Source organism: Rhincodon typus, chromosome 19 (genome assembly GCF_021869965.1).
Source record: "Rhincodon typus isolate 14 chromosome 19, sRhiTyp1.1, whole genome shotgun sequence".
NCBI classification, from domain to species: domain Eukaryota; kingdom Metazoa; phylum Chordata; class Chondrichthyes; order Orectolobiformes; family Rhincodontidae; genus Rhincodon; species Rhincodon typus.
This window is the reverse complement of record NC_063350.1, coordinates 3,811,468-3,821,767: the sequence shown is the minus strand read 5'-3', so window position 1 is coordinate 3,821,767 and position 10,300 is coordinate 3,811,468. Positions and strand designations below refer to the sequence as shown.

The 10,300-nt window shown below is 41.4% G+C and overlaps 1 protein-coding gene across 1 annotated transcript in view; it reads left to right on the top strand.

Annotated features, from left to right (window-relative positions):
- LOC109937620 (regulating synaptic membrane exocytosis protein 4-like) overlaps positions 1–10,300 on the top strand; it is a 92,170-nt gene that overhangs the window by 75,476 nt on the left and 6,394 nt on the right. Inside the window, exon 4 of the mRNA XM_048608514.1 lies at positions 9,889–9,990. Coding sequence (XP_048464471.1) covers positions 9,889–9,990 — 102 coding nt within the window. The remainder of the gene's footprint in view (positions 1–9,888; positions 9,991–10,300) is intronic.

The following is a 10,300-nucleotide window of genomic DNA, read 5'->3' as shown; positions in this document are numbered from 1 at the left end:
TGTATATTATAGAGAATAGCAGTTCCCTGTGTATATTGTAAGGAATAACAGTTCCCTGTGTATATTCTAGAGAATAGCAGTTCCCTGTGTATATTCTACAGAATAGCAGTTCCCTGTGTATATTGTAAGGACTAGCAGTTCCCTGTGTATATTATAGAGAATAGCGGTTCCCTGTGTATATTGTAAGGACTAGCAGTTCCCTGTGTATATTGTAAGGACTAGCAGTTCCCTGTGTATAACGTACTGAATTCAGCTCCTGTATATATTATTGCAGATAGCAACCCCTGTTCATATTTGTAGAGCATCGTAGCGCTTGTGTGTATTACATGGTTGTATATGTGTATTATGTGAATATGGCATTTCTGTATATTATGCAAATAGCAGACAATTTGGTTGAAAGGACACTGTTGATTTTAGTTGTTAATTTAGTGTGTATGTCGATCTTATTTTCTCAGCTATGGTATCAAAGTTATTCTTCCTGTAACATCCATTTGGGAACATAGGAACAGGAGTAGGCCATTCAGCCTGACAAGTCTGCCTGGCATTCAATAGGAACATCAGAAATTGCTGAAGGAGGGTCACTATTAACTCTGTTTCCCCCCCAAGGATGCTGCCAAGCTTGCTGAGGTCTTTCAGCAATTTCTGATCTTGTTTCTGATTTCTAGCATCTGCAACTACTTTCTTTGTTCAGTAGGATCATGATTGGTCGAATACTTTAATACCTTTTATCCACCAGCCCTATAATAACCCCATACACCACTGGTAACAAGATGTTTATCATCCTCTACCTTACACATGTTCACAGACTGAGCTTCCACAATCCTCTGGAGTAGAGAATTCCCAATGTTCTCAATCCCCTGACAAAATAAAACCACTTGGCCTGGGCATAAGTGGCATCCTCCAGATTTTAAAATTTTACCCTTTGGTTCTACATCCTTCAACCAGTGAAACCATCTGACCAGCATCTATCCTGCTAGCCTTTCAAGTATTTTATAAGTTTCAATGGGATACCTCTCATTCTTCAAAACTCTAGAGAATACAGGTCCAGTTTGCCCAATTTCTCTTGACAGGACAGTCTCACCATCCCAGGAGGAAGTCTGTTAAATTTTGTTGCACTTTCTCTATGGCAAAAATATTTCCTGAAATAAGGAGATCTAAACTCCAGGTCCAGTCTAACCAAGCTCCGATACAACTGAAGCAAGTACTCCTGGAGTCAAATCCCCTTGCAATAAAGATGAATGTTCATTAGCCTACCTAATAGCTTGCTGTTAGCTTTCAATGACTTATTGACAAGGCATCAAACATTTGAAACTTTGCAACTTCTTACCATTTAAGAAATAAGTTACATATCTATTAAGGACAGCTGATTTCCCTTCCTAAAAGGGAACCAGAATGGTACTTTTTGACATTGAGTGCCATGGGTCATGTTTACTGAGATTCATTTTTGATTCCAGCTTTATTAGTTGAACTCAAAGTGCACCAGTTGCAGTGGGATTTGAACCCATGCCAAACCCCTCCAGAAAAATAGCATTAACTGAAGCCTCTACAACACTAGCCCATGCCATTACCACTAAACCACCATCATCCCTTGCACTTTTGGATTCCTTATGGAATTTGCTCCACCTATGACCTGGTTTTGATGACATTCTCAATAAAGGAATTAAAATGTGAGGGACATTCCTAATTCTCAATGCCCCCATGTAGTGATGATGTTATTTCATCTCTGACTCCGAACTTTCCATACCTTATACCCTTTTCTAATTTGGTTCTTTGCTATCGAGTTAAATCAATCTTTAAAACCCATTTTTAATTCATTAGTATTCCAATTGTGAGAGATCAACTTTTTTAGGTAAGCTGCATTACATCTCACTAATATTCCCAGAAACTGAATTTGAGAACTAAGTTCTGAAGAAGAGTTATACCTGACTTGAGACACTAACTCTGTTTCTCTGTCCATAGATGCTGCTAGACCTGCTGAGTTTCTCCAGTGTTCTATGTGTTATTTCCCACTCAGAGCTCACTTCCTCCGTATTTTTACCTTTCGTCAGAGTAACTCTTTCCTTGCTCTCAGTTGGCTCATTTGCACAACCAGAATACTGATTATGGTGTAGAGCTGGATGAACACAGCAGGCCAAGCAGCATCAGACGAGCAAGAAAGCTTGGCCTGCTGTGTTCATCCAGCTCTACACCATGTTATCTCAGATTCTCCAGCATCTGCAGTTCCTGCTATCTACTGATTATGGTGTCTAGTCCATGTGACTTGAATGAGGGGACCAGATACAACATTTCTAAGTTTACTGATGACACAGAACTGGACAAGGTTATGAGTTATGAGGAGGATGTAAGGAGGTTTCAAGGTGATTTAGATGGGTTGAGTGAGTGAGCAAACTCCTAGCAGATGCAGTACCACATGAATAAGTATGAAGTTATACACTTTGGTGTGAAAGACTGAAAGGGAGAATTTTACTTAGATGATGATATATGAGGGACTGTGGATGTACAATTGAATCCAGGTTGACAAGCAAGTGCAGCAATCAATTAGGAAGGCAAAAGGTAAATTGGCCCTCATTGCAAAAGGATTTTTTCAGAAACATGGATGTCTTGCTGCAGTTATACAGGGTCTTGGTGAGACCACACCTGGTGTATTGCAGGTAGTTTTGGTCTCCCTACCTCAGAAAGGATTTACTTGTGATAGGGGGAGTGCAGCTGACATTCACTAGGCTGAGACCGCAGATGTCAGGGCTGTCCTATGAGGAGAGACTGGTTCAATTGGGCTTGTATTCACTGGAGTTTAGAAGAATGAGAAGGGACCTGATTGAAATGTATAAAAGTCTAACAGGATTGGACAGACTAGATGCAGGGAAGATATTTCCCCTGATTGCAGAGTCTAGGGGAATCCAGGGGAAACAGTCTTAGGAAAAAGGAGTAGACCATTTTGGACTGAGATGAGGAAAGGTTTCTTCACTCAAGGAATTGTGAATCTGGAAACTCTACTAATTTCTATGTTCCTACATTTCTACGTCCAGTTGTTCAATTTTTCTCTTCTTTGAGTCTTTATACCATGTGAATGTTGATGCTAGAGCTGCACCAATATGTACATCATCATCATTAATGTACGAATTCCCCATTATACAACGTCCATCATCTAGTGCATCCTTATTCTAAAACCCGTTCCTTCGCAATCTGTTAAACTGGAAACAAATCTCTTAATAGGGATACAGCACGGCCTCTTATTCCTTCTACAAGACCACTTTTTGGTCACCTTCACATTTAAACCACTCCAATTAAAGAGATCAATATTCCCTGTGCCGTTGAGTAGCTGAGATTCTGTAAAAGTTCTCCAAAATATGCCTGATTTTTCAGTACCGCTGTTGTGAAGATTTCACCTCATGTTCTTGAATCTGCCATCAATTCTGCCTTTGTGCCACATGGTGTCAGTGTAACACCATATCTTGAGTCCCTTGAGCACAATTAATCATCAAGTTCCTGAATTTTATGAGAAAGGAAAGAAAAGGTGGGAAAAGAACTATTTTCACGATCGGTCACTTTTGGGAATTCATTTTCCACATGAGCAGCTTCCTAATGCCTTCTCTAATATTTCTTTATGGGTCTTTCCTTCAAACTATCTAATAATAGAATTAAAACACATGTTGAGGACAATTAAGTCTCTGCAAACAATTCCTCAACTTGTTTCAAATAGCACTCACAGTTACCTCAGAGGTGTGGCACAGTGGTAATGTCCCTGCCTCTGGGTTAGAAGGGCAGGGGTTCAAGTCCCACTTATGTTAGAGGTGACTTGTAAGGTTGATTTTTTTTTTATATAAATGAAAAACTCCCTCGACTCCCTCCTGACATTTATTCGTCTGATTCCCAGGTTTCAATAAATATATTAACAAAAATTCATGGGGGCAACTTTTAATCTCAAAACACCAGATGGTCAGCAGTAAGTGACTGAATCTCAGGAATCAAACAGGGATCATCTAGTTTCATCCAACTGCAGCCTCACGGTTTCTGATGTGGTTTGGGCCTTCATTTCAACCAAACTCACACCATCCTACATCCACAAATTACTGTGAGACTCTTCAGGACTTATGTGACTGAGCAAAGGGAAAGTTGGTTTCTAGGTTTCTCTGTGGGGCAGCTGTGAATCAGCAGTTTAGTCCCAGAGTAAGAAGGTGGTCCCTGTACAGATTCTGAAATCCCAGAATCTAGGCCAATGTCATTAGTACAGTGTTGAGGAAATCGTACACCTTTGGAATTGTTGTTTTCTGGATGAAACTTTAAACATAGAAACTAGGAGTAGGACTGGGCCATTCAGCCCTCCGAGTCTGTCCCACATTCAATATGATCATGGCTGATTATACAACTCAGTCCCCTGTTCCTGTTTTCTCCCCATATTCTTTGATTCCTTTAACTATATCTAAAAGGTAGTAAAGTCACCATAGCCCAGCTCTTTCTTTAGGGAGGTGATGGGACAGGTTGAGAAGGGCTGTGTTTTATGGTAATTTCAGCCAATGTGGGAGTTGAGCCCACACTGTTATCAGCTTTCACCAGCTGCTGCATGAGCTATCTGATCCCCAAGCTATACTCGAATCCTCCTTCAAAGCATTCAATGTTTTGACTTCAACGCTTTTAGTCACATAGAATTTCATAGGCTCACTATTCTCTAGATGAAGATATTTCTCCTTATCAAACCTCAAGGACTCACCCACACTCTTAAGTTTTTAATTATTCATCCCCGATGTGTGTATTGATGACTAGGCCAGTGTTTGTTCACAATCTGTTGAGCTCTTAAGACCTTTCACAAGGTAGAAGTGAATTGCCTACATAAACACCTGCAGCCTCTGTGCTGTAGGGGCATCCACTGTACTGCGCGGGAGAGAATTCTAGGTTTTTGACCCAATGACGCTGAAGGAATGGTGATATTTCCAAGTTGGGATGGTGAGTGGTTTGGAGGGGAACTTGCAAGTGGTAGTGTTCCCAGATATCTGCTGCCCTCTTCCTTCTAGATATTACAGGTCCCAGGTTTAGAAGGCTTTGTGAAACGAGGTTAGGGGAGTTTTGGTCTGAATCTTACAGATAGTGCACACTCTGCATCAGTAATGGCTGGAATGAAGGTGATGGATGTGGTGCCAATCGAGTAGGCTGCTTTGTCCTGGATGGTGTCAAGCTTCTTGAGTGTTGTTGGAGCCGCACCCATCCAGGCAAGTGGGGAGTATTCCATCTTGTGCCTTGTAGCTGATGAATGGGTTTTGGGGAGTCAGGACGTGAGTTACCCACTGCAGGATTCGAAGCCTCTGACCTGCTCTTGTAACCATTGTATTTATTTGGCTGGTCCGGTTCAGTTTCTAGTAACACCCAGGATATTGTAAAGGGGAATGGAAATGGTGGTATATTGCTAATGTCACATATTAGCAATCCAGTGTCTCAAGCAAATTTATTTTCCCCTTCACGGGATGAGGAGTCACTGACCAGGCAGCATTTATTGCCCATCCCTAATCGCTCAGGAGGCAATTGAGAGTCAACCACATTGTGGTGGGTCTGGAGTCACATGTAGGCCAGACCAGGTAAGGATGGCAGTTTCCGTCCCTAAAGGGCATTAATGAACCAGATGTGTTTTTCCTGACAATGGATTCATGGTCATCATTAGATCCTTAATTCCAGATATTTTATTGAATTCAAATTCCACCATCTGCCGTGGTGGGATTCGAACCTGGGTTATCTGGGTCTCTGGATTAACAGTCCAACGATAATATCGCTAGGCCATTGCCTTCCCCCATATCTGGGGCATGAGTATAAATCCTATTTTTGCATTCAAAGGAATTAAATATTTTAAGAGACCGGATATTTTTCACTTTTGGGACTATAAATAGAAATAGACGTTGGCCTGTTATAACTGGAATACCAAGAAATTTTAACAACTTTAAAATATAATGCTGCGTATACAGTGGAGCTGTGCAAAACAATGGTTGTTTTTTGAATCAGTAAGAAGGAGAATTCAAGGCTAACAGCACCCGATTTCTTGAGTTGAAAAGCTGTAAGTCCCAAGAGCAGCAGAGAAGAACCATCCAGAGTCTACAGGCAGAAAGCACCATGTCTCCCCCTCACCAGAGAAAAAGTAACAAAAGACAAAGAATCTTAAAAGAAAAAAAATCATACAAAAATTGTGTTGAGTTGGTTTGATTAACAACTGAATCGAAGAATACCCTACAGGCAGCTGTGTATGATCATTGTAAAACACAAAAGCACAGTGAGCAAAATGACTTTCACCTTGTGGTCTCAACTTTTGAATGTTGGAATATTGTTTACCCTGTATATCTCCTTTTCCACCCATAATATCTGTGTTAAACTGTTTGACTTTTGTCTGCCTTAATTGCGATTATGTGTCTGTGCATTTGGGATATCGACAGCATATGGTTTAAGTTGTATGGAACTGATTAGAAAGCTATTTTTTCATGTGCTTTTGTTAAAGTTAACTGTGTTGCAACCAACAGTTCATTTCTGCTAATGATGAAACCTGGTGTGAATTGGTTTTGCCCTGAGTAGCAGTCATTCAGGCAAATTGGTCTATTTCATGGTTTAATTTGGATTTTTACACATTTATACATTCTGTAAGAGCTTGAGAAGCATCAGGCATGATGATTGGTGCACTTTTTCCATTAATTCCTGACAAAGGTTGAAGGGTTTGCCACCAGGATCTTTTGGATGAGCATCATATAAGATCCATTGTGGAGTAATGGTTAATGGTAAAGGATAAAGGAAGAAATATTGAAATAAGATGGCATCGGAAACAGCTAAAACCAATCTGCCATTAAACTAGGTATCCCTGATTGTTTGACAGGAATTAACAACAGCCAGACTGCTGGAATGAGCAAATAAATGCAAAGTGGGATTGTCTGCCAATGCCAAGAAGGCAGAGATGGTTAAAATTGAGAGATAATTGGCAAAGTATCTGGGATTGGTAGAAAACAGGCAGGATTAAATGCACAGAGTGGAGAATTACTTGAGTTAGCAAATTTTCAATTGCAGTTCAAATAGGTTGAATACGAAACATAAATTAGAAGTATGGGTATGAAAAACTTGAATTTGGATCTCAGTGAGAAGAAACGAGTGTGTCAGGAGAGAGATAGGGGATAATAACTTACAATGATCCTGTTAATTAAAAGAATTTCAGATGCCAATGAAAACTCTAGTGGGGAAAGGCCTGGTCATACGCTATGGCCTGTTTGTTAAGGTCATATGAAAAGAATGAAGGAAAGGATGTGGAGGCATTCTCTATGTGATTTAAAAAAATGGCAAATTACTGCAAATTTGGTTTCAACAACAAATGGAAGTTTGTTACGCAAAAGCAATGAAGATTAAATAGAATAAACTAAACTATTTACAAATAACATAATTTGAAAAATTTCAAAACACGTAGCAAAATAAAATTCCAGATATCCCAACAGCATCCCCTTACAATACTGAAATACCAGGGAGAGTGAGAATTCCTTTCCCTATCACATTTATAGCTTTGTCCTAACTGTTTCTTTCAATTCCTAGTTTTAAGAGTTTATTATTTGCCACTAGATTCTGCCAAATAAATCTATTTGTTTTACTTCATTTGACTTGGTCTAAGGTCATGAGATAAGAGGTCCATTAAATTTGATTAAGGAGAAGTTTTTTAAGGCAAAAAGACAAATTCTCAATGTTAGGTTATATGTCCATGTTTCTAGAGACTCACAACAACAGCCTGTCAAATAGCATTTAAAAACAGCACAGGCAAAGCTGAAAGAATGGACAAGCAAACTCTGTTTTAAATAGGAGATGCAGTGTTAGCTTTATTCTCTGTACCTTCTGAAAACAAATTCAGTGGTCCGTACACCATAGTTATGAGGGTTAATGAAGTGACTTATCAGGTAAATATTCCTGATCGTAGAAAGTAAATGTTATTTCACATGAATACCTGTTGTAGGGAGGAAGATAAAAGAAGCAAGTTTTTTTTTGCAAAAATATACTTTATTGATACAAAAAATAAATCTTTTTTTACACGCACAGTTCAGATCTGTACAGATTTTGCGAATGGAGAAGAAAACAAACATTGGGGATTGACTTTCTTGATAGTTACAACAGATCCAAACGCGTTTCTTAATTATGCTAGGTACTAGGAACTATTTAAACGTATCTGGTGCATCGGGAGGGTCCAATAACTGACTGACCCCCATTGTACTTTGGCAGAAAGGCCTTAGATGGTGGTCTTTCCCTGTTGTGCCTTGACAGCAGCTGGCCCAATCTTTAGTGGGTCCCTCAGCCCGTAGTCGTTGACCTTGGAATGTGCCAATCTGCAACATTAAGTATATTCAACTCTTTCAGCTGGAAGGCCAGCGCGTTTCAGGCAGACCAAAAAGCAACATTCACTGAGTTGATGGTCTTCCAGGTGCAGTTGATGTTTGTCTCGGGGAACAGACCTGTAGAGCACAGAGCTGTTCAGGATGAACCTCGACAAAAACCACTGCATCTCTCTCTCCAGACTTCCTTTGCAAAAGCATGTTCCAGAGAGAGATGTGTGACAGTCTCTTCACCAGTGCAGCCGCTTAGAGGGCAGTGTGCGCTGGTGCAGAGAGTCTGGGTGTACATGAAGGATCTCACAGGTAGCGCCCTTCTCACCACCAACCAAGCGATGTCTTGGTGCTTGTTGGAAAGTTCTGCGGATCAGGCAATTCTACTAAATGACTTTGACAGTCTGCTCAGGGAACCATGCGACACAATCCTGCCTCTCCTTTTCCTATAGGGTCTCGAGGACGCTAAATGTTGACCACTTCTTGATGGACCAGTGGTCAAAGATGTTTTTCTTTGCAAATTTCTCCATGAAGGACAAGTGACACAGAACAGTCCAATTACTCCTCCAATGAGGTCAGATCTATTCTTCGTAACACTGGGGACAGGTAGAACCTCAGCAAGTACTGACATTTGGTGTTTGCGTACTGAGAGTCTACACACAGCTTGCTGCAACCACACATAAAGATGGCCATTAGGATGAGGGTGGCATTCGTTATGTTCTTGCCCACCTTATCCAGAGTCTTGTACATCCTAGACCTGAAGATGGAGTGGAAGATGGCTGAGGTGACTACAATGGTGCAGGTTGAGGGAATGGGCCAGACCTGCACCAGGTGCAACAACAGAGAGAGAGCTTTACCCTGATGACCAGGTTTTTACACACAGTGGAGAGCTGTTTTGGAGGGCTGTTGTGGTGCATTGGGAGTGCCTCTACCTCTAAACCAGGAGTCCAGGGTTCAAGCTCTGAGTGTTTATCATAATGTGTCTGAACAGGCTGATTTAGAAAAAAAAAAACTGTAAAGCATTTTGGAATGTTGTGAGGTTATGAAAAGCACTATTTAAATGTAATTTAAACAGAAATTGCTGGAGATACTCAAGCTGTATCCATGGAGAGGGATATAGAGTCTAGCATTTCAATAGCCAATGAATGGGCCTCTGTGTTGAGCTGAAATCCCAATCTCTGATCAACTTCAACACAGTGCCCAGTTCTCCCAGTGACTAGCTGCCCTGTCCATCACTGTAAATGGACCCGGAGCAATAGATCCCCTCAGAGGGCTTTGCTATTCCATTGCCCCTCCTAGTAACAGTGGACCTTCCACCCTCAGTGATGGGCTTGTCCTGACTTGTGAGGGAACTCTAACTCTTTAATTCTGTTTTGGAAGCTGCCAGTGGCACTGCCTTTCCAGCACTTTATGTTTTCCTTGCAGTTTTCCAGTACCTTGTTTTTGTAGACATGGAAGTCTTTCTCTTCTCCGCTTTCATCCTTGTTCCTATCAGGTTGTGGTGCTCCTGGTTCCATGACACTAAGCAACAAACACCCCTGAGATATCTTTGCTCTGATTTGATTGACAGGTGATGTAGAAATTGGGATTTTGGAGAGGAATGGACAGCTCGAGGTGGAGGTGATTCAAGCTCGTGGCCTCACCCCGAAACCAGGCACAAAGTCTCCTCCAGGTAATGTGTCCTGGCCTTGATCACTGCAACTGTTCAATTCCCCGCACCCCCAACTTCCAGCGAACACATCCCCCCACCATAAATCACCATCCAGATCTCCCCCCACCCCCCCAAACTGCCTAATCACTTCACTGACCATCCTGTCCCCTCACTGACCATCCTGTCCCCTCAGTGACCATCCTGTCCCCTAACTGATCATCCTGTCCCCTCAGTGACCATCCTGTCCCCTCACTGACCATCCTGTCCCCTCAATAACCATCCTATCCCCTCACTGACCATCCAGTCCCCTCAGTGACCATCCTGTCCCCTC